This window comes from Cnephaeus nilssonii (assembly GCF_951640355.1).
Source record: "Cnephaeus nilssonii genome assembly, chromosome: 20".
NCBI lineage: Eukaryota > Metazoa > Chordata > Mammalia > Chiroptera > Vespertilionidae > Cnephaeus > Cnephaeus nilssonii.
In genome coordinates this window covers 36,758,984-36,783,631 of record NC_137091.1, presented here as the reverse complement: position 1 = coordinate 36,783,631, position 24,648 = coordinate 36,758,984, and the positions used below count along the sequence as shown (strand labels likewise).

Genomic DNA, 24,648 nt, shown 5'->3' with positions numbered 1-24,648 from the left:
TGCATCACGAGATTGTCATGACATCAAGAGTTCAGGGACAGAAAGCCCAAGGGTGGGACTGGAGAAAATAAGAAAAAAATATGCCTTGGTTACCCATTTGGACTGCAAATATCTTTCCTCTGAAGATTGAGAGAATCTCATTGTATGAGTAAAGAGGTAGTCAATACCAGGGAGGTAAGCAAGCTGTTTTAATTCTACCATGCCAAATTCCAAAGTTGACATTTATTTTATAATCAGCCTTAATTCACCTATTTTGGTAGCTAGATAAGTTCTACATACTTGAGTACTTCTGTTTACAGGATGGAAAACTACTAACTATCCATCTCCTCTAGGTCCAGGTATCTGGAAGTTGTCATTAATAGGATAATTCAGAAACTTTAAAATAACCTGTAGGTATTTATGAGGAAAGAATATTTACATGGACAAATCCAACTTCAATTATAAGGCTCATAAAATCTTGATGTTTTAGATATAAAATCTTGGCATTTTAAGATATAAAATATTTAGATAAAGTTTTCATTTCATAAACTACCAACACTACACAAACCAGCACTCCTGCCCACCGACATTTCATATTCATCACCCAAACAGGACTATAAATTATACCCTTACTATAAATTATACCCTTACCTAAATTCACAACTAGAAATACAGTAGCCCATCTGAACAACTTGGAAACAAACAGTTTCAAAGTCTTTCATGAGACTGTTAGTTCACATTCAGGGGATCTTAACCTTGTTTGAATAATGGATCATTTTCAGAAACTGATAAAACCTAATGAACCCTCTTCCTAGAGCAGTGTTTCTCAACCTGTTTTTTAGTATCACATTCCCCACCCACCCCAAGGGGCCTTGATATGTTTTTCCTTAGTCACCCCAGGAAATTCCAATACCACACATACTGTATCCTTATTTATACAGAGTGACCCTTTGTACGGTCATAAACTGTTGTAATATATAATATCTCCTCCAACCCCCGAACATGCCTTAGACACTGGGAAACACATAGACAAAATATCACATGTGAATTTAGGGACTTCAGATTAAAGGGCTTCTGAAGACACGGACCCAGGACCCCATTGATGAGATTCATCTCAAACATCTGAAAAACAACAATTAAATTTTTACCCTATTTCTTTTTATTGATTTGAGAGAGACAGAGACAGAGAGAGAGAGAGAGAGAGAGAGAGAGAGAGAGAGAGAGAATGTGTTGTTCCACTTATTTATGCATTCATTAGTTGATTCTTGCATGTGTCCTGACCTGCAACCTTGGCACATTGGGATGATGCTCTAACCAACTGAGCTACCCAGCCAGGACAACCCTTATTTCTAAAACTGTTTCTTCAAAGTTCCTGGGCCTCACATTCCATCACAGGGAGTTTTCAAAAAGATCTTGCCAGAAACAACACCTGAAATAACATTTGTGACCAGGATCATACAAAAATATCCATAATCCATAAGCTAATGATTCTAGACTCATCTGTGAATTAGTCATATGACCATCAGCCTCCTGGGGTTAATGAAGTCATTTTGGTGTGAGTTCTTCAGAGTTATCTCCCCCTCACATGAATCACAGGCTACCATATCCCTTATTTGGCCTTCCTTGTCAGTCTCAGGACATGGCAAACAGAGGCTTGGCTGCCTGGCCAACTACCAAGAGACAAGCTTGAGCAAGCAAATGGCTCTGGGGATAGGTAAAATGAGAAACAGGTGGGGCAGTGGCAGTGAAAGAGAAGCTGGCTTTCTCTATCACCGGCTGCACTTTCAAATGCTGACCAGGACAAAAGGATGTTTCTGATGGAAAATATCTTTTTCCACAGAAAGGTCCATTCTCCCTCTGTGGACCTAAAAGGCAGGCCCTGGATGTTCTTTAGGGATTGTTGTCATTTGAGCTTCAAAGCCCATGTTTTCAGTAAACACCAAAACTTGCCTTACTTTTCTTCAAAGTACTCATCCCCAGATCTATATTCATTGTTCAATTCTTTATTGTATTGTCTTCATCTAATCACAATGTAACTACCATGGACTGTGTGTCTTTTTTTCAGTGCTCTGTTTCCCGGGCCTAAAAATAAAGCTTGGTATGTGCTCAATAAATGTGCTGAATAATTATTTCAAACTGTCCCGGAACCACTTTCGAACAAGAGCCTCTTCTATGGCGGACAAGAATACCAGAAGATGCTATTTTGGAGAATCCCCAGCTGATCACCAATACCAACTGCACTTTAGCTCCTATCTATCACTGTGTCTTTGACCATCCATGGGGGTGAGGAGAAGAGAAAAATGTACTAATAACACGCTTATTGGAGATTTGCTAAAGTTCACCCTTTTAGTCAAAGTTCTGGGGAAACTGTAATTAACCCAAGAAGGGGATGGAAACTGAAAGTCACCTGAAAGTGCAATAGAGGCTCTCAAATGCTGCATTTTCCTCAGCATAAGTCCCAAAAAATAAGTCTCAGGCCGGGATAAAGGTATTGGCAACAGTTACTTGTAGTATACCTAACTGACCACTCCCTAAAGGAATTTTTGAGGTTCTACTCTGAAGAGGAATATATTACTGTCTTTGTATTGATCAAAATTACCTATTTGGGGGCCCTCCAAATACCTGGGGAAGAGAAGAAAAAATTATGCACATTTGTGGTCACCTGATAAGGGGTTTTCCCCTCCCTAACATCAATAATACACATACATACACTCACTGTACAATTTATAGAGTTGTTTTATCCACCTCCATTTATTAAATGAAGCATATTCTTAAGGTGGACATCACAGCTCCAATGTTTACAGATACAGAGGGCAGGCCAAGTGAATAAACACACACTTTGGGAGAGTAGTACCTAGCCTGTCCAAAAGGAGTGATGGGCCCCAGCCGATGGTGATATGTGGGAATATAGGCCTGGTGGCACCAGATCTTCAAATTTTCAGGCAAAGCTAAAACACAAATTTTCCCATTAAAAAATTCCCAATTCTAGAAACTACAAGTCACATAAAATCTGTTTGAGGCCTCCAAGGAATGGTCAATTTATACTTTCTTTGTGCTTCCCATGATTCTCCTCTCACCTGCTTATCACATCAGTTCCAGCCTCCTAAATACCCATCATCCTGTTTTGTTACCATTTCCCTTTCCCCAACTCTTGGGGCTTCTCTATTTATGACCTATCTTAAGCAAAATCTCTCTTTTTCTCAATCACTTCTCTAAACATGGTGATTTTCTTATTTCTAACCTAATCTGTTCTCCCCTCTAAGTGGGTAGGTCTCCTTGCTCCTAGGTGCTACTTCCAGACATTCTACCTCCATCCTCTCCCCAGTCCCCCAGCTAAGAATCTTATCATCAGCCGAAACCGGTTTGGCTCAGTGGATAGAGCATCGGCCTGCAGACTCAAGGGTCCCAGGTTCGATTCCGGTCAAGGGAATGTACCTTGTTTGCGGGCACATCCCCAGTAGGGGGTGTGCAAGAGGCAGCTGATGGATGTTTCTCTCTCATGGATGTTTCTAACTCTCTATCCCTCTCTCTTCCTCTCTGTAGAAAAATCAATAAAATATTTTTAAAAATTATAAAATCTATCATCTCTCTACATTAAAAAAAAAAAAGAATCTTATCATCAGAGTAAACAGTATCCACCTTGTGCATCATCTTCTGACCCAGGCCATTATACCTCACTTCTCCATAATTTTAGCTCCAGGCTCGCTGCCACGCCCCCTCCTCCCATCATCATTCTTGGTGATTTCCATATCCAGGCCCGTGATCCTAGAATCATCCTGACCTCTTGGTTAGTAGACTTCCTCTCCTCCAATGATCCTCTCCTCCCCCAGACTCTTCCATGATCATGCCTAGGCCTTGTCTTAATAATTGCAGTCTAGCCCTAGCCGGTATGGCTCAGTGGATAGAGCGTCGGCCTGGGGACTGAAGGGTCCTGGGTTCGATTCCCATCAAGGGCACACCCCCAGGTTTTGGGTTCAACCCCCAGAAGGGGAGATATGCAGGAGGCAGCCAATCAATGATTCTCTCTCATCAATGATATTTCAATCTCTCTCCCTCTCCCTCTCTGAAATCAATACAAATATATTTTAAAAAATAAAAATAACTGCAGCCTCTCCAGAACTTCAGTTTCATGCATCTCATTCACTGCCCACCAGATCCTACCTTTCTTTTCTAGTTCATTCCCTCCAAAACCTCAATTTCAACAATCCATTGGCCCTACAACCCTTCCATGACTCCTCAACCCCCTCATGTCTTCACACAGATTAAATTCCTTGATCTACTATTATAATCAGCCCCTAAACATTTGTTTACTACACACTTTTATCTGACAGAGCCTATGCAGCTCCACTCTATCTGACAAAGCCTATGGAGTTGCACATGGCTGGAGAAACACCTCACTCAGCGAAAATCAAAGCAATCAGGGAAGAAGAAGAAGGAGGAGGAGGAGGAGGAGGAGGAGGAAGAGGAGGAGGAGGAGGAGGAGGAGGAGGAGGAGGAGGAGGAAGAGGAGGAGGAGGAGGAGGAGGAGGAGGAGGAGGAGGAGGAGGAGAAAAAAGAAGAAAGAAGAAAGAAAGAAAGAAAGAAAGAAAGAAAGAAAGAAAGAAAGAAAGAAAGAAGAAAAGGTAGAAAGCTTTCAAACAAACAACTTCAGATAAGCAAGGGCATTAGTTGACCCAGCCAAACAGGAATACTTGTGAAAGGTCAGTAGGTCCAGCCATCTGCAGCAGCCAGGGAGGCCACTGGGAACAGAGGCGGCCTCTGCAGCCAGACCTGGCTTTGTCAATTACTATTTTGTGACCTTAGATAAGATCTGTAACCTCACCACACCACTTGTCTCAAGGATTAAATAACACATACAGCAGGGGTGGAGAACGTCAGGCCAGTGAAATAATTTGGTCTGACCCTGCCAAGGCATTAGGGGTGAATTAATTAAATGTTTGACCAAATATAGCAGGCTAGTTTTTAAGTTGATAATTTTGTATGGCCCTCCAATGATGTTATAAATATCTAAATGGCCCTTGGCAGAAAAAAGGTTCCCACCCCTGACAAACTCAGTTTTGACAAAGTCCAGGCCAGGTAACTGGAAGGTACTATACATCCTTAACATAATTACTTCATCTACAAAAGTCCAGAAGGGCTGACAAATCCTGGTTCAGACTGCAAGAATAATGAACAAAGAATAAGAATAATGCGTTCCTAATTCTTATTCCTCTAGAGCTGAGCCCTTGACATACCCATTAACTCATTTTTCCCCCTCTCTGCCTCAGGCAAAGGGAAATTAAGTTTTCAGAAGTCACTGCAGGTGATGACTTATTGCACACTTTTCACCCAATCTGCTGGCCTATGCCTATAAAGCCACTGGCTCCTGCCTATTGCTCTCACCTCACATCCTCCTCCAATTCTCCCTTCCTCCTTTTCTGCTCCAGCCACACACACTGGCTGGCTAGCTCTCCTGGTCTTTTCCTTCAAAACCACCATGTGTGTTCCAGCCTCAAGGCCTTTGTACTCCATTACTTCCAACTGGGCACTCAGCCCTAAGGTCTTTGTGTGGCTGCCACCTCCTCACTTTTCATCTTAGAGCTCAGATGTCGCCCTCCTCAGAGATCTCTGACTACCGAACCAAAGTGACCCGCATCAGACATATTTTTATATGGATCTTACAAGGAGCACATGCCAGGCACCCACCTCAGAGGGGTTGGGTATGGAAGGGTGGCACAATTCTAGGAACACCATCTTGCTGAAGGATAGAAAAGACTAGGAGAGGAAGCACAGGAACATAGATATTTATATATCTGGGTCACAGGGCAAGTCATAAAGCATGGCAAGAGAAGCAAATTGCCTCAAAATATACACATGGAATCTGAATAGTGTACTTTTTGAAGGGAAAAAAAATGAAGTTTGGAACCTGTTGCTTGTTCATCATAGAGAATAAAATTTTTGGTGATATTGGGGGGAAAAGTGGCCCCCATCATCCTACTTCACCTCATTTGTGTACTTGGCCCTGTTCATTTACTTCTCAGTAATTTAATATCGTGATGAGTGCTCTTTATTTAAATGTTTACTCACTGTCTCTGTCTCTCCCACCAGATGATAAGTTCTGTGAGCGCAGAGTCGTGGCTCGTCTGAGTCACAAGCACGGTCCCTGACACAGAGCAGGGCCTCAACAAATTTTTGCTGAATCAATGAATTCTTTCAACCGTTATTTTCAAAGCCCACTTGTGCTTGTCTTAAGAAGTTAAGGTTCTAACAACACCTGTTCAAAAAGACCTTTCAAGCTAAACTTCCTTAAGAGTGGAGAGGTTTTGCCGAAACCGGTTTGGCTCAGTGGACAGAGCGTTAGCCTGCGGACTCAAGGGTCCCAGGTCCGATTCGGGTCAAGGGCATGTACCTTGGTTGCAGGCACATCCCCAGTGGGGGGTGTGCAGGAGGCAGCTGATCGATGTTTCTCTCTCATTGATGTTTCTAACTCTCTATCCCTCTCTCTTCCTCTCTGTAAAAAATCAATAAAATATACTTAAAAAAAAAAAAAAAGGAGTGGAGAGGTTTTAATCCGAACCTCTTAAAGGACCAATCCAATAAGTCTAAGCCTAGCTCCTCACAACCAATATTATTCTTTTTTTAAATCCTCACCTGAGGACATGTTTTTTTTTGTTTGTTTGTTTGTTTTTATTGACTGTAGAGAGGGAGGGAAAGAAAGAGAAACATCGAAGTGAGAGAGAAACATCGGCTGTCTCCCCGCACGAGCCCAAGGGGGAGTAGGGGTGGTTGGGGAGGGGAATCAAACCCCGCCACCTAGGTAGGTGCCCTGACCGGGAATCGAACCCGCAGCCTTTGGTGGACAGGACGGTGCTTCAACCAACTGAGCCACCCGGCCAGGGCGCCAATACCCTTCTCTTACACCTCGGCATCTGGCAAAATTTCTCCCCTCCAACACTTTTGCTTTTCTTCTCCTTCCGGTTGATTTCACTGAGCATCACCTTCCTTCTGGGAGGCGCTCCACGGCAGCCGAACCAGGAAGGTGTCTCAGGAGGCTGACGTCCAAGTTCTGAAGAGGTGGGGGTGGAGCCTGCTTCCAAGAAGCAAACTGGCCCCGGGTCACTCACCCAGCCCCCTTCCTCCCAGGCCTGGCCTCCTGGGCTTTCCGGAGCCTTGGGACGTGCTGCGCCCAGGAAGCGGCCGGCCTGCGGGTGGGCCCCTCACCCCTTCCTGCCACCGGGAGGAGCCGCGCTACCCCGCGGCCACACGCCGCTCTCCTCCCTCAGCCGCTGGAAACTTTCTCAGCGCGGACTCCTCCGCCCGGCCTCCCGCCCAGGGGCCGCCAAACCCCGTCACAGAGCGGGCTCCCTCTCCCTGAGGGGCTCCGCCACCGGAACCCGCCGTGAGCGTCACCAAGGCGCCCCCATGCCCTCGCCCGCCAATCCTCCCCACTCAGACCTCGTCCAGGGGCCTCTCGGATCCAACTTGACCCCCCACATCCTGCCCCACCCCCCTAACGTCCCGTCTTTGGCCTCTCGGCCGTCCACTCCTCCCTGGAGACCCGCCCGGGCACTCACCGTGGACGTCACGTTCTCCGTCGGCCGCTTCGACCCCGAAGAGGAGCAACGATGCCAGCAGGGCGAGGAGCGCCGGGCACCGCCTCGGCCCACACAGCTGCGCCATGACTAGCTCCGCCGGCCGCGCGCAGGCGAAGCCTCCAGCCGCCGGCCGTTGGGGTCTCGCGATCAGGTGCGAGAAGCCCCCCTGCTGCGCACGCGCACAGGAGCGCCTCGCGGGCAGGTGCGGACGCTCGAAGAGGGGGGTTGCGCTGGCGCCGGCGCTGGCGCCGAAGTCTCCGGAAGAGAGCCCCTTTCTCTACCTCCTACGCCCACAACGCGGGAGAACGCTCCTCACTCGCCCCGTGGCCCCCCCAGTAACCCACAGCGACTGTCCACCGTTCAGAGCCCCACCACCACACGGCAAGTGGCTCGGGGGGGTGCTGGAGCCGATGGCGGCCGCCTGGAAGGAGACGTCGAAGGTGGCCGTGGCCGCCTGGGAGGGGGCGGGGAGCACCTGGCGCAGGCGCAGGGAGCAGGCACCTGCGCGGTGTCCTCCTCTCTCGGCGCACCTGGGTCCGCCCCCGGCGCTGGGGACGGGGCCCGGGCTGACGTTGGCTCCGCCCCGGGTAAAGCCTGGCTTGGCCGGTAGGCGCCTGCCGGCTGAGCCCAGGCTTCCTGCCACCCTTTTCCCGGGGCCGGTGGATGATGACCCAGTACCTTCGCCCAACTCCAAGTGGGAGCAGAGGGCGCACACACGCTCTTCCTAGAAATCTGGCTTTCTGCCCGCCTCAATTCAGCCTTCCTTTGAGAAAGAGAAAAATTTTTTTTTTCTAAATTCGACGTTCCCTAAGCGCCTAGTCGGAACTTGGTAAATGCAGCGTTGACCACGTCAGGCGAGTTCCTGCGTCCCCAGATAGGAGCAGCCATAGGGCGGAGTGATTAGGGGTGTGACGGGGAAGCACGGGCCAAGGGATCATGAGCTGGGGTCGTGGATGATGGGAGCCCAGACCAATCCCCGCCTCAGAGTGAGAAAGGGCTTCCCGGAGGAGGTGATAGACGTAGGAATGAACGCCAGCTTCAGGCTCTGCCTCTGGTTCCCTCTCCTGAGAAGTAGACCAATTATTCACCAGACCTGGGATAGGGGCAGCGATAGGGAAGCACAGGCAGAGTCATCAGGCCCTAAAGAAGGAAAGCCCAGAGGGAGTACCTGACGCAGCTTGGGGGCCAGAGAGACTTCCTGGAAGAGAATCTCAAAAGGAGGATGGAGTGGGACAGGCACAGGAGTAGAGGAAAATAGAGGAGACCTATTGAGCTGGGTAGTGGAGGAGGGCCCATGAGGAGGTGGTTTTGAAAATGAACACTGACAAATTAAAAGGGATGATGGACAAACATTCCAGGAATTATAACAGCAAAGCAAAAAAAATCCTAAGATAAGAAAGACAACAGTATGTTATAGGAGCCAGGGCCACTCCCACTAGTCAGCCTCCCTCCTGACATATTAATACAGGGATGGGCAAAATAAATAATACAAGAATAAACTCTGTTTCCTGTACTTACAACTATAAACCTATTTTTGTCCACCCCTGATATGTGAAGAGCCTTAATTGGGTAAAATGGTGTTTACCTTAAAGTTTTATGCCAGCCATCTTCTTTAATCTTGCAGTGAGGTCCTGGGACTCCAGATCAAGATTCCAAATGTGAGCCCAAAGATCTCTCCAGCACCTGAGCACTCCACCCCTTCCCCTATCCCACTAAGCCCAGGCTTGAACTAGAAGCAGAGAGGACTGTAGTAAGAGGTGAGGCTGATGAGGAGGCACAGGCATATTCATTCATTCATTCATTCATTCATTCATTCATTCATCTATTCATCTATCCCTTCCTTCTGTACATTCATTGAGTAACCACTGTGAGTCAGGTACTGTTGTAAATGCTTGAGAAGATACAACAGCAAACAGCAAAATTTGTGCTTGTTGGAACTCCCTTTATAATGTTGGGAACAGTGGTGGGACTAATTTTTTTTTACTACAACTCCTCCTCTCTGATAGAAAATTATTATTTTTTATAGCAAAGGTGGAGTTTTATTGAAGAATAAGTACAGACTCCCACAGGGGGAGAGGGAAAGAGTCCCACAAAATGGACTTCCACGTAGGGAGGGGGAAAAGGGTCCCCTAGAAAATTATTTTTAATAATTATTTTATTTGTTATTTCATTTTAAAGTTAACAATTGAAAATGAATAGATTTCAATTTTTAGACATACTACTCAAAGTCAGAATATTTCATGTATGAATAAAAATTTGCATTTACCAAATAAAAATATTACACCTTGCAGTTCATACCCTGATTCACTGTTTTAAAATTTAAACACAAAAACTCCAAAAGAATAGACTGGCTGAAGAGTTTCTTCATCTTTAGGAGCATAGTGCTATCCTTCTAATTTCTAATCTGTTATTTAAATGCAAGAATATGTAGAATCACAGAGGTTAGAGACTCAAGCTGTGCCTGATACAAACCCAAATGATTCTAAATTGTTATGAACTTATTTTCAAAATGGACCATAAAGCTGAATCTTTAGGTGTTAGAGGTTAACTCTGGGAGTTCTCTATACAGGCCAACCTAGGAGCTACTCTGGATTTGGTCCCAGACCACTGCAATAAAGCAAGTATAAAGGAAGTTGTAATCTTTTTTTTTCTGGTGGAGGGTCTTGCCTTCAATTTGTAAAAAAACATAACATCTGTGAAGTGCAATAATGCAAAGTTCAAAACAAAACAAAAATAAATAAATAAGAACAAGGTATATCTGTATTTGTTTCCCTGTAGAATATTGTGGCAAATAGATGTTGGGAAGCCCCCATGTTCATGGCCTGTAAAATCCCCTCCCCTCAAGTGTGAGCAGAACCTGTGGCTTGTTGTAACCACTAGAATATGGCAAAGGAGGTTCATGATTACATTACATTATGTAAAACCCCGTGTTAATGGACTGGAGAGAGAGAGAAAATCTCCTCGCCGAAACCGGTTTGGCTCAGTGGATAGAGCGTCGGCCTGCGGACTCAAGGGTCCCAGGTTCGATTCCGGTCAAGGGCATGTACCTTGGTTGCGGGCACATCCCCAGTGGGGGGTGTGCAAGAGGCAGCTGATCGATGTTTCTCTCTCATCGATGTTTCTAACTCTCTATCCCTCTCTCTTCCTCTCTGTAAAAAGTCAATAAAATATATATTAAAAAAAAAAAAGAAAATCTCCTTGCTGGCTTTCAAAGAACTTACTACATTGTGAGAGGACCTATGGAGAGGACCACACAGCAAGGAACTGTAGATGGCCTCACGGAGCTAAGAGAAACCGCATGGACAGCCAGTAGGAATATGAAGACCAAATCCCTCAAGTTATTAGAAGCAAATCTTTCCTCAGTTGAGCCTCTGAAGAGACCACAGCCTTGGCTGATACCTGGATTGCAAACTGGGTATTCTGGAGCAGAGGGCCCCAGCTAAGGACTGAACTGATCCACAGAAACTATGAGATAATAAATGTGTGTAGTCATTTATTGTGCAACAATAGAAAATGAATACAAATACAATGTTTGCTAAAGAATAGAGTAATAAAAAATCTAATTTGAAGCTTACCTATATAAATATTGTTAAATTTCTATAGTAACTGTTTAGTAAATAAAACAACAAAAGATTTTTCCCCCTGGGGGGTGGGAGGATCATTTTATCACTGATACTGTATAGAATTTTCAGTGCATGGTATAATAAAAGCTTTTGGTCATTTTTATTATTTTCAAGTTCTCTACAGACAGTACATCACTTATTGCCTGTACCCAAGGTGGACCACTCACATTGCCCTCCTTTTGGGACACCACTTGTTGGAAAAGAGACAATAAATAAAACGTGTAAAAACAGGGTAGCTAGAGAAGACCTCACTGAACAGATGACATCTGAGGAAGATGTAGGAGTGAGCCCTGTGGGTATCATTCTGGGGAAGAGCTTTCCTGGCGGAGGGAACTGCCCGTGCAAACCTGCTGGAATGGAACCATGCCTGGAGCTCTGAGTGTAAAGGAAGGAGCTCGGCCTTCAGCCTCAGGGCAATGAAGAGCTATGGACAGTTTTTTTCTTTTTAAATATAAGAACTTTATTGAGATATAACTCATCATACAATTCACCCTTTTAAAGTGTACAACTCAATTTTTTTTGTATATTCATGGAGTTGTGCAACTATCACACAATTTTAGAAAATTTAATCAACCTCAAGAAAACAAAAGAAAGAATAAAAAAGAAAAAAAGGAATGCCATATTCTTTAGCCGTTATTCCCCTGCACCCCAATTCTCTTAGCCCCAAGCAACCTAAACATTTCATATAAATAGTCATACAACATATAGCCTTTTGTGTTTGGATTCTTTCACTTAGTGTGTTTTCAAGGTTCATCCATGTTGTAGCATGCGTTAGTATTTAATTTCTTTTTATTAATGAATAATGTTCCATTGTATGGCTATATCACATTTTATTTATCCATTCATCAGTTGATGGGCTGGGTTATTTCTATCTTTTGACTATTTTGAACAATGCTGCTATGAAAGTCATATACACATTTTTGTGTGAACCTAAGTTTCCAATTCTCTAGTACATACCTAGGAGTGGAATTGCTGAGTCATATGATAACTCGAAGTTTAATATTTGGAGGAACCAACAGACTGTTTACAAAAGTGGTTACAACATTTTACATTCCCACCATCAATGTATGAGGGTTCCGATTTGTCCACATCCTTGTCAACACTTAATATTTTCCATTTTTAAAAATTATAGCCAGCTCTGGCCAGGTGGCTCAGTTGGCTGGAGAGTCATCCCTTACACTAAAGGTTGCAGGTTTGAGTCTCTCAGGGCATGTATCTAGGTTGCAGGTTTGATCCCTAGTCCAAGCGCATATGGAGAGACAACCAGTCTATGTTTCTCTCTCTTTCACTTCCTCTCTCTCTCTAAAAATCAATAAAACATACACTCAGGTGAGGATTTAAAATTTTTCTTTTAATTACAGCCATCCTACTGACTGTGAATTGGTATTTCATTGTGGTTTTGATTTGTATTTTTCTGATAACTAATGATGTTGAATGTCCTTTAATGTGTTGATTGTCTTTCCTATATATTTTTTAGAGAAATGTCTATTCAGATCTTGTCCATTTTTATTTTTTAAAATATATTTTTAGCCCTAACTGGTTTGGCTCAGTGGATAGAGTGTTGGCCTGCGGACTGAAAGGTCCCAGGTTCGATTCCGGTCAAGGGCATGTACCTTGGTTGCGGGCACGTCCCCAGTAAGGGGTGTGTAGGAGGCAGCTGATCCATGTTTCTCTCTCATTGATGTTTCTAACTCTCTATCCCTCTCCCTTCCTCTCTGTAAAAAATCAATAAAATATATTTAATATATATATTATTGATTTCAGAGAGGAAGGGGAAGGGAGAGATAGAAACATTAATGATGAGAGAGAAACATCAATCAGCAGCCTCCTACACACCCCCTACTGGGGATGTGCCCGAAACCAAAGTACATGCTCTTGATTGGAATCGAACCTGGGACCCTTGAGTCCTCAGGCCGACGCTCTATCCACTGAGCCAAACCGGTTAGGACTCAATAAACCTTTTATTAGACAGTTATAGGCTTGAGCCTGACCACCTACCATGACCTGCCCAGTTAAGAATTTATGACTAGATCAGTGAGGTTACTTTCCATACCCCCTTCCCTTTTTTTAGTCCACAGTATTATACCAAAAGCACAAGCAACAAAAGAAAAATACATAAATTGGATATCATCTGTGGATGAAAAAACCAACCTCACAGTGTGATTTGATCATAAATTCCTAACTGGGCTGGTCATTATGGGTAGAGAGGCCCAGTTCTATAATTTTTAGTAAAAGGTTATCTTTGCCTTAAGCAAGCTCTGTCCATTGTTTCTGTGCATCTAGGTTAACACACCTTTGATATAAACTTAACCGCCCTCAAGAGAACACATGATCTTAACTATCCTGTATTGCTTTCTCCCAACTTCACATCATCTTCCTTAGTTCCCTCCTTAATCTTAAATGTATGAAAGAAATGCAAAACTGTTATTCTCTGAAGCATTTGAGATCTTGCTCCCTGGCATATGTCCTCAGTGTGGCTCAAACTCATAAAAATTCTCTAAAGGTTTGAGTATATATTTTTTTAATTTATTGATTGATTTTTTTTAGAGAGAGAGAGAAACATCGATTTGTTCCACTTATTTATGCATTCATTGATTGCTTCTTGTATGTGCCCTGATCGGGGGTGGAACCTGCAACCTTGAATTATTGGGATGATGCTCTGAGTTACCCAGCTAGGACCTTTGATGTTTCTTATGTTGACAATATCTAAGATATTGCCTAGTTATGGATAGTTTTAAGCAGGGGAGGGACATGGCCAAAATGAAGCGTTAAGGTATCTTTCTTACTGCTTATAATTAGAAGGGGGCAGACCTGTGAAATAAGGTAAGGGACGTCTCTTGTCACCCTTGCTAAAATTGCAGCTCCATAGAATTTATCATATTCTAATAAACTCTATAATATACTGTACTTATGTTTACTGCCCGTCTCCACCACAGAATGTCAACTCCACGAGGGCTGGGCTTGTCTCTTTTGTTCACTGACCTGTTACAGAGTAGACACTCAATATTTGTAGAGTGAGCAAATCAATGGACGAATGAATGCACGGATGAGTGAATAAATGAAGCAACGAACAAATGATGTACAGTGAGTACGAAGGCTTGAGGTTCCCGGAGCAAAGAAGGATGATGGCCCGGGGCCTCCTGCACCGTTCCTGGCAGCCGCCAGAAGGCGCACAGAGGCGGGTTCCCCTGAGCCTGTCTGGTACCCCGACCCTGTGATCCAGTGGCCTGGAGCCCCAGCCTGGCCAGAGGCTCCCAGACCCGACCCCTTCCTGAGGCCCCGTCGGCTACCGGCTTTACACCAGAGCCGCGGCCGGTACTGGCGTGGCCAGAGCCAAAACTGAGGCCCGGGGAGGCTGGGGCGGGGTCGGCTCCGGGGCGCGTCCGAGCCCCCGCCCCCGGCCGGCCCCGCCCCGCCCCGCCGCGTAAGAGGCCCCCCGGGCGCGAGGCGAAGGCTCACTGCGCGGCGCGGGGTCTGGGGCCAGGACGCGATGGCAGCTCAGCGGCTGGGCAAGAGGGTGCTGAGCAAGCTGCAGGCTCCGTCGCGGGCCCGCGGGCCGGGGGGCAGTCCCGGGGGGCTGCAGAAACGACACGCGCGTGTCACGGTTAAGTACGACCGGCGGGAGCTGCAGCGGCGGCTGGACGTGGAGAAGTGGATAGACGGGCGCTTGGAGGAGCTGTACCGCGGCCAGGTGAGACTGGGCGGGGCGTGAAGACGTTGGGGAGGTACCGGGTGTCCTAGGTCCTTGCGGGGGGTGGGTCTTTGGTTGCTTGTGCTGGCTGCTTGCTGCACACGCACGCCAAGGGGTCGGGCACTCACTGCACGTATTGGCCTGGCCATCCACCGTCGATGGCACTCTGCTTGTGGACACACAGAGAGAGACACACCCTTGAATCACCTGAGATGTGACCAAACATCTGGGGAGGGCCAGGGGTTGACCACGTGGGGGGTGAAGAGGCAAAGTTGGGGAGTCGGAGCAGCCATATCTGGAGAAAGGGTGGGGGGAGGGGATGTCTTAAAGCCAAACATAGACATGGTGACAGGGGAGTTACAACCACGCAGAGATACAGAGCAGAGGAAGCAACAATATTCACAGACGTGCACAGTGGCAAAGCAACAGCCACTCACAGGCACAGCGACAGCCATACACAGACCCTCAAGGACACAAGCTGTGATCACTTGCACATCAACATATGCTACAGCCATGGGCATGCACGGCATAGTAGCACAGGCCACAGCCATATGCAGACACACAACACAACTAAACTACACTCACATAAAAGGACTCCAGTTACAGCTCTTCATAGATATACACCAGCACAAGCTGTAGCGACTCTTAGTACAAGCTACAACCATTACAACTAAATCAGACCGTTACTCCCTAAAGGCAAAAACTATAACTACAGGACATATGCTACAGGCACTCGGGATAAAACGACAGAAATGAGCCTGGCCGAGTGGCTCAGTTGGTTGGAGCATCATCCAGTGCACTGAGTGGTTGGAGCATCATCCAGTGCACAATCCAGTTTGATTGTCGGTCAGGGCACGTACCAGGGTTGAGAGTTCAATCCCTGGTCAGAGCACGTATGGAAGGCAGCTGATTGAGGTTTCTCTCTCACATCAGTGTCTGTCTCTCTTGCTCTCACTCTCGCTAAGCATGTCCTCGGGTGAAGATTGAAAAAAACAAAAACAAAAAAGACAGAAATAACAGTTACACCCAGATAGAGAACAGAGTAAGCTGCAGAAGATGTAGGTACATGTGGACATACAATGGCAGAAACTATCGCTGCCCCTGGGCACACAGAGCATGAACTATAGTCTTGTATTCACTGGAGCCTCTGATAGAAGTCATACTGTGTACAACACACATGCTGGGGGCACCGTTCTGGGTTCCTGAGGGTCACAGGAGTACACAGACACACAGGAGGCAGACGTCCTCCACACAGTGTGAAGATGGTAGAAGCCATGGCCCCTCACAGTGACAGGAGGTCCCTCTGTTCTCAGACACAAATGGGCTTGTGCAGATGATAGTCAAGTCCAGTTGCTCGTGGTAAGCGGTATTCCTAGAGGTCCCCCTCAGGCGGTGGGCACTATGGCTGCCTGTAATACATGGTGATGAGACAAACACCGTAAGCCAGAGCCACACACTTTGCACCCATAGGACCACAGGCCCCTGTGCAGGCCACACACATGATGCCACATACCTCTGCACCATCGTGCTGGCCCCAGCCCCCAGCACAGGGGCACCCGCAGGCGTGTAACACACTTACAGACACTCCATGCCTTTGCTGAACGCCCAGTCCTGAAGGCTGCACTCAAGTCAGCAGAACTTTGGGTGAGGGAAGAAAACATCTGTAGACTCAGAGAGATCTGCTCCGACAGCTGGGTTCTGTCCCCTGCAGGGATACTGAGCCAGCCTGAGCTTGGCCCTCTGGCCCAAGAGGCCGTTAGGAGTCCCCTTCTTTTTTTGTTTTTTTTTAAAAATATATTTTTATTGATTTCAGAGAGGAAGTGAGAGGGAGAGAGAGAGATAGAAACATCAATGATGAGAGAGAATCATCGAATCAGCTGCCTCCTGCATGCCCCCCACTGGGGATCGAGCCCGCAACCCAGTCATATGCCCTTGACTGGAATTGAACCTGCAATCCTTCCGTTCGCAGGCCGACACTCTATCCACTGAGCCACACCAGCTAGGGCTAGGAGTCCCCTTCTTAGTTGCTTAAAGTTAGGCTCATGGCTCATCCTACCGACTTTGGGGGGGAGGGGCTTGGTGGCCATCTCCTTGGGCTCAGGGGGTTGCACTTGGCCCCCTGTGCTCCTTCCTGTCGCCTGGGGCAAGGGGCCAACCCCAGCAGGCTCTGGCTGGCAGCTCCCCTAGCTCCCCTCCCCCACACCTAACTCTCAGACTTTTCCTTGCAAGGGCAGAGCCAGCCCCTCTCCTGGGTCCCAGAATCTGACATTCCAAAACGCCACCAGGCCTGTTTCCCCGCTGTGGGAACTGGGGCCAAGCAGAGAGACCCATGACAGCCCTGAGGTCCCTGGGGCCCAGGGGCCCAGGCATTTGAGCTGGTACAGGCCCTGGGCCTCTTGTCAACTCCTCTGTCACTCCTACCCCCAACCCCCAGATGGCCCGCCTTGGCGGTGCTGTCCCTGACTGCCACGTTATTGCTCCAGAACCCGCCAGCTGGGCCCTCGGGCCTGGGCTCCCACAGAGCCCCTGGACAAAGGCAGGGGCGGGAGGGAAAAGGGCGGCTGACCAGCTTTCTCTTCTCCCCGCCTTAGGAGGCAGAGATGCCCGATGAAGTCAACATCGACGAGTTGTTGGAATTAGAGAGCGAAGAGGACAGAAGCCAGAAAATCCAGGTAGGTGGAGGGGAAAGCTGCCCCCCAGTCCTCCACCACGCCCCTCCCTAAGATTCATAGCAATGGCTACCATGTTTATTGAGTCCTTACTATGTACTGGGAATTATTTCAATCGCTTTACACTTACTATCTTTTTTTTAAAAGCATATTTTTATTGATTTCAGAGAGGAAGGGAGAGGGGTAGAACGACAGAAACATCAATGAGAGAGAATCATTGATCAGCTGTCTCCTGCTTGCCTCCCACGGGGGATCGAGCCCACAACCCAGGCATGTGCCCCCGACCGGAATCGAACCCGGGACCCTTCAGTCCACCGGCCGATGCTCTATCCACTGAGCCAAACCAGCTAGGGCTACACTTATTATCTTATTTAATCCTCACAATACCCTATGAAGTAGGCACTACTCTCCATTTTCCAGATGGTGAACGTGAACCCCAGAGATGTAATCACTTGCCCAGGGTCCCACAGCTCAGGAGGAGCGGAGCTGGGAGTCACAGCACGCGGGCAGTTCGGCTGTTATGGCCTGTTTTCTCCCAGAGGCAGGAAGTGCTGTGTGACCTCGCCTCAGCCTAGAGTTTCTGGACTCAGCCTGCCCTCAGACTGTGTTCCTCCCTTAAAGACAGGTGGGAAGTCCACCTTGGAGTCTGACTTCATTGTCTTGTTGCTTGGGGCTTTGTTAGTAAGGGAAGGAACTGGAGGGGCAGAGGTGTTGTTAGTCATTTACTATTTACTTTTTTTTTTTTTTTTTTTGCGTGGGTGGGGGTTTAGGGGCTCCTGAAATCGTGCACGAAACCCACAGAGGTGAGTTTTTCGTTCCCCCTTACAGGCCCTGTTCTGGCCCCCTGCATCCTCATGGGGAAGGGGGGTGTCTGGGGAGCAGGGGAAAGCTGCCATCCAGGACCAGCAGAGGGAATTCTGGGGAACCCTCTTCTCTCTCTAGTGGTGTCTTTGATCTTCTCCTCTTTTCCCATCTGCCACTGGGCCTCCATTATCTCCTCTCCTCTGAGAGCTCCCCCATCTGTCTCCTGTTTCTACCTCTGCTATGCTCTGTCTGCTTCCCTCCCTCCCTCTCCCTGTTACTGCCTCCCCCCTCACTCCCGGGGCTCCCTTCCACACCTCTGCGTCCACCCCCCCCCACCCCCCCCCACCCCCCCCCCCACACACACATCTTTCCAGGCCTTGAAGCTGAGCAGCTCAAGCCCTCCCACTTCCTTCTCTGCTTTAAAAGGGAAAAATATTCATGTTTCTCTAACTAGCTCTGGGCTGCCTGAGGGAGATTGTGTGTGTGTCTGCTCTGCAGGCTCAGGCTCTGTCCCTGGGGACCTCCTGGTGATCTCTTGGCCTGGGAAACATCTGGAATGTCTCTCTGTGGCTCCGTTTCTTTCTCTGTCCCTTTGTCTTTCTCTCTGACTCTCTCTCTGCACCTCTGTCTGTTTCTGTGTCCTGGTCTCTGTCTCCATCTCTCTCCCACTCTCTCTTCCTCTGTCTCTGTAGCTCCCTGTCTTTCTTTGTCTCCATCTCTCTCATTCCTTGTATCTCTTTCTCCCTTTTGCCCTCTCCCATCTCTGTCTCCTCCCCCACCCCCACCCCCAAATCTTCTTCCTCTTTATGGCCTCTCTTCCCTAACTTCACCTCCACCCCCTCTCACTGACCTGGAAGTAGAAGGAAGGGGTCAGGTCAGAGGGGCTGGGCTGGGCTGGGCAGGGCCCCACCCCTCCCCCTGTTCTCAGCACCCTCCACCCTGTCCTCAGGACTTCGTCCAGGAGCTGCTGGTGAAGTTGCGAGGCCTCCACAAGCAGCCCGGCCTCCGCCAGCCCAGCCCCTCCGGCGACAGAAGCCTGAGCCCCCTCCAAGACCGGGCCCGGACCTTGCCGCCCTGACACGCTCTGGCCGCTTGAGGCCCCTCCGCCCGCCCCCCCTCTTCCTAGTGCCTCCTGGCTTGTTTATAAGTAGTATTTAATGGTTCTGTAACAGTAACACCGAGTGCCTGTTTTTCCTCTCCCTGGTCACTCCAGGCTTCCCCTGGCTCCACTCCTAAAATCTTCCTCTCTCCTGCTGGTCTCCTTGTGTCCCGCACCCACAGCCGGCCCACACAGATGGAGAATCACTCCTCGGCGGCCAGAGAGCATGAGAACAGGCTCTGCTGACCTTCCAGCCCCAGGGACTCACATCCTGTCCTCCCCTCCCCCAGCCTTGGCCCGTCCCAGCTGCCAGGGCCCTAGTGTCCAGATGGCACCCAGCTCCTGTGGGAATGACGGCCTGCACAGGACCCAACGTGCCTGCTATCACCGCAGCCCATCCTGAACAGCCATCCATGCCATGAGTTTTACTGAGCACTTCCTGTGTACGTGGCATGGCCGTTGGGATTGAGACCACAAAGAGGAGGAGAATATGGCCCCTGGTGCCGAGGTGCTCACACACTGGGGCAGAAGATTAGAGCAAAGTGGTGAACGGTCCGAGATACCGGGGAGCCCAGGGAGTGGGGGGCGCCTGTCATGCTGTGGGGGGCACATTTTTGGAGGGCTGCTTCCTGAAGGAAGTCCCATGGAGGCAGGGCTTCGGAGGATGCACAGGCCTTTGTGTGAAATGGATATCCATAGCTGAGGACTTGGGACCTGTGTGTGTGGGAACTGACATTGACGCTGAGCCAGGGAAGATACACATTGGCAGGGCCCTCCACCAATCAGGATAGGCAAGTCTCCCAGGGGCCCATCAGGAGAGCCCCTGGGCTGGGCATCAGACGTGGGTAGTGGCTATTGACCAAAAACTGGAAGGTATTTCAGTACTTTAAAAAAGAATTCATTTTTTGTTAATCCTCACTGGAGGATATTTTCCCATTGATATTTAAGAGAGAGTGGAAGGGAGGGGGAGAGACACAGAGAGAGAAACATCAGTGTGAGAGAGATCCATCAATTGGTTGCCTCCAGCATATGCCCTGACCAGGGCTGGGGATCAAGCCTGCAACCCAGGTACGTGCCCTGGACCCGGGACCCTTCAGCCTGTGGGCCAATGCTCTATCCACTGAGCCAAACCGGCTAGGGCTATTTCAGTATTTTAACAGCAGGTCTAGTGTACTGGTGATCCCAGCTGGGTGCAGTCAGGAGATGGAGTGTGGCTGGGGTTGCACCAAGGACCCGCAGGACCAGAGCTAGGGTGTTTTCCCCCCAGGACAAAGCACATCTCCCATCTTGCCTTTGCTGACTGAAGTGGGGGCCCCAGCCGCAGTTCCCACTCCGGGCCACCCCGCAGCCTGGCCAGCATCAGGCACCCATCCCGGGGCGTCTGAGTTCCCATCTGGCAGGAAGAGGAGGTGCCCCTGAAGAAGAGCAGGCAGGGTGGGCCTGGCCTGTCCAGCCCTGCGGGTGGCCTTGCTGTCCCGGCACAGACAGGCCTCAGGCTTCCCGTGCCCCCTTCCCTCCACACACAATGTGCAGAGAATGAATGTGTGGGGACTGGAGGTATCCCACCTCCTGGCATCTGAGCGCCTGGGCCTCTCCCAGGACACCCACGGAGGCCTAAGGAACTCTGAACTCCCTCTCACAGAACCTGTTTCTGGTTCCTCATCTTTGTGGAGGCGGCATATACTCAGGCCCAGGTTCTAACGTCCTGGGTGTGCCTCTCGGTTTCCTCATCAGGAAAATGGGGACTTCACAAAAACGGAGGCCCAGATTCCTGATGTCACGTGCCCAAAGTCACACAGCTGGGAAGTGGCGCCGGGCTTTAGTTTCAGGCAGTATAGCTCCAGAGCCCAGCTGTTTCATTCCTACACTACGGCACTCCTGTGAACTATAGCAGTGATTGCTGTTCAGTGGCAGGAAGAGGGTGACTGATTCATACTACGGTGCTGGTAACTTCTCACAGCCTACCTGAGAAATCCTATCTACAGGGCAATACAACTTGACTGAAAATAAGGCTACAAACAAAAGGGTTGGGAAGCAGCATCCTGAAGTGGGTAAGAGCCCAGATTCAAATGCCATTTGTCCTACTTCCTGGCTGTGTGATATTGAGCAAGTCACTTAACCTTTCTGTGCCTCAGTTTCCACATCTGTAGAATTAAGGTGATTATAATAGTATCTACCTCCCAGGGTAGTGGAGGCTTAAATGTACAGACCCTGGGCACATAATAAGCATTGTTATCAACCTGATTGTAGGGAGAGGGAGCTGGGCCATTTGCTTCTACACCCACCACACCTGGCCAGCAAGTTGCCCCTTGGGGACACCAACCCACACCCCTGGAACATGGGCAAACCTGGCCTGCCCCCCTTGCCTCCTTCACTGGGCTCTGCCCGTGGAGGCCTGTGGTCTGCTTTCCACTCAGCAGCCAGAGGATGCTTTTTCTCACCCTTACATTAGTCTCCATCCATCCTTTTCCCTCTCCTCTTTCCTCCAGAGGTCACTGTTTTAATCGTTTTCTTGCTATTGTCCCGGTATATCCTCAGGCAAATACAAACCAATGTGAACTTATATTGCTTCCCCTCTACACACAGACAGACAGTGTGAACACTATCCTAACCTTGCTTGTTCCTGTAATAGCCTGTCTCGGGGATTTTTCCTATCACAGTCCTCCACAGGCTTCCCTTGGCCCCAGAACAGAAGCCAAAGTCCTCCCCTCCATGCTCCGCCCCATCACCATTCCACCTTCCTCCCTGTCCGCTCTGTCCCTTGCCTGCCCTGGCCACTCCATCCATCAGGCTCTTCCCCTCCAGGACCCACAGATCCTTTCCTCTTCACAGAGCACCCTTCTTCCAGAGTCGTCCTCCTCATTGAGATGTCATCAGAGCGGTGTCCTTACGCCCCTTCCTTAAGGAGTCATTATCCTGTTACCCTGGTTTATTTTCTCCACAGAATTTATGAGACCCTGAAATGATCATTTTATCGTCTGTCTAGATTCCCCCACCTTTAGCATATTAGCTTCTGGCTTGCCCTCAAGCAGGGCTCTATTCCTGATGTCTTCAACCAACAGCACCTGGCACGCAATAGTGCTTATCCAATGACAGTGCCCCCTGGTGGCCACCATATAGTAACCCTCCTTGTGTAGAAGTGAGGCTTTGGTGCCCCCTCCTGCCGGTTTGAGTTGTTTTACAACTAAACTCCAAAGGTCTGTTACTCCAGGGGTGGCCGGCAGATAATGCATTAAAAGAGAAGGCTCTGAGGAAACTACTAAAAAATACTGACCTATCTTTATCTCTGCTCAACCCCAGCGGCTTTGCTGATTAGAATGACTATTACAGGAAGGCGGGGGAGGTTTGAGAGGGGGAGGTAAGACATCAACCAAAGGACTTGTACGCCTGCATATAAGCATAACCAATGGACTCAAGACACCGGGGCGGGGTGTGAGGGCATGTGTGGGGTGGGGGTGGGGGGGAGTAAGGGAAGGCTGCGGGAAGGTCAATGGGGAAAAAAGGAGACATATGTGCTACTATTTGTAATGCTTTAAACAATTAAAAATAAGAATAACTATTAGAAATGGGCTTGCATCAATGATATGATTGGTATTCACAACTGGCTAAAATGTCTTGGAAATACTTCCTGCCCTCATAAAGTGGGCAGGAAGGCTCTTAGCAAAGGGATTATCCTGGTTGATATAAGATAAACCTACAATAATCAGTATTATTCACCAACACTGTAGTAAGCAATTGAATATAATTTTTTAAAACTGTACAGTTTTTTCAAAGAAGAAGAATTAAAAATTTTTTTTATTGATTTCAGAGAGGAAGGGAGAGGGAGAGAGAGATAGGAACATCAATGATGAGATAGAATAATTGATCGACTGCCTCCTGCACACCTCACACTGGGGATTGAGCCCACAACCCGGGCATGTGCCCTGACCGAAATTGAACCAGGACCTCCTGGTTCATAGGTCGACACTCAACCACGGAGCCACGCCGGTTGGGCTGTACAGTTTTTAAGAGCAATAAAAACAATAGTTTATCAAACAACTTAAAGATGCAGACACATGGAAAACATTTTAAATGCTGGATAAAGGATATAGAAGATAATCTGAAAAAAATGACACCATTCATGGCCTTGAATAAGGTAGCTTAATATTAGCCACTGTGAATGCCGCATCCATTCCTGGCTGGGGCTCGAGGTCTGGAGAAGGGGCTGACGCACAAATGAATGCACGAGACAAGAAATATAAATTTAGAAGGCATGGGGGAGCCAGGCTTTAGTGGAGAGGCTCTCTGAAACCTGGATCCATCAGCTTTTATTTACTTGAATACACATTTGCCTTTAGGAATGCAAACAGGCATATCAATGGTAAAGTTCGGTAAACAATAGCACTGGTAGCAGCCTGCCTTGGTTCACAGCTTGGCCTCTCCTTGGCACCTCTAAGCCCAACACAAGTGCTAACAATCTGCAGATCACTCTGTTGCTCATGCTGGGTGGCCCCAGGCAGGGTACAGGCAGTAGCTGACTCTGTACCTCACGGGACGCCCTAGAGCCAACATACCCAGTGGTCAGTTTCAGACCACACCAGATTACAACCCTACCACATCCACTATATCCATGAGTGACACACTCAAGGGTGGACTCAGGGAGCACCAAAGCCCCATTGAAGCATGTCCTACTCCATATGATTGGCTCCTGCACAGCAGCTCTTCCACTGTAATTCCAGCTGGTCCTCACAGCTGACTGGCCTGGAGGTGACACCCTTTCAGCTCAGGTGATTGGGAAAGCTAAGCCACGGGGCCCTATAGGACACCTACCAATTCCAGGAGACATAACAGCTCTACCTAATATATAAAAATAAACAGGGAAGCAAACAAAATGAGAAGTTAAAAAAACATGTTTCAAATGAAAGAACAGAAGAAATCTCCAGAAAAAGAACTAAATGAAATGGAAGCAAGCAAACTACCAGAATTCAAAACAATGGTTACAAGGATGCTCAAGAAACTTTGTGAGAATGTCAAGAAACTTAATGAGAAGTGAAAGGAACTTAGTGATAACATCAACAACATAAAAAAGGGCCCTTCATCCTATCAGAAATGAAGGATACACTAACTGAAATAAAAAAAAATAATTTACAGGAAATCAACAGTACAGTAGAGGATGCTGAGAATCAAATCAGTGATTTGGAATAAGAGGAAGCAAAAAACACCCAATCAG

General features: G+C 48.1%; 2 protein-coding genes across 5 annotated transcripts in view; one reads left to right on the top strand and one right to left on the bottom strand.

Moving 5' to 3' along the window:
• Positions 1-8,381, bottom strand: part of SPINT2 (serine peptidase inhibitor, Kunitz type 2) — a 31,154-nt gene extending 22,773 nt beyond the window's left edge. Inside the window, exon 1 of one of the 2 annotated variants that reach the window (XM_079759941.1) lies at positions 7,533-8,381. In XM_079759941.1, coding sequence (XP_079616067.1) covers positions 7,533-7,638 — 106 coding nt within the window. In that variant the 5' untranslated portion in view covers positions 7,639-8,381. The remainder of the gene's footprint in view (positions 1-7,532) is intronic. The other variant, XM_079759940.1, reaches the window with a different exon arrangement.
• Positions 8,382-14,409: 6,028 nt separating this feature from the next.
• PPP1R14A (protein phosphatase 1 regulatory inhibitor subunit 14A) lies at positions 14,410-22,864 on the top strand. Of its 3 annotated transcripts, XM_079759631.1 has the most exons (4): positions 14,418-14,867; positions 17,459-17,539; positions 18,307-18,339; positions 19,290-22,864. In XM_079759631.1, the coding sequence occupies exons 1-4, from the start codon at positions 14,667-14,669 to the stop codon at positions 19,416-19,418; spliced, it is 444 nt and encodes a 147-aa protein (XP_079615757.1). In that variant the 5' UTR covers positions 14,418-14,666; the 3' UTR covers positions 19,419-22,864. The 3 variants fall into 3 exon arrangements, with proteins under 3 accessions (XP_079615758.1, XP_079615759.1, XP_079615757.1); XM_079759632.1 differs by lacking the exon at positions 18,307-18,339 and having other exon boundaries at positions 14,410-14,867; positions 19,730-22,864; XM_079759633.1 differs by lacking the exon at positions 18,307-18,339 and having other exon boundaries at positions 14,412-14,867.
• Positions 22,865-24,648: the final 1,784 nt, after the last annotated feature.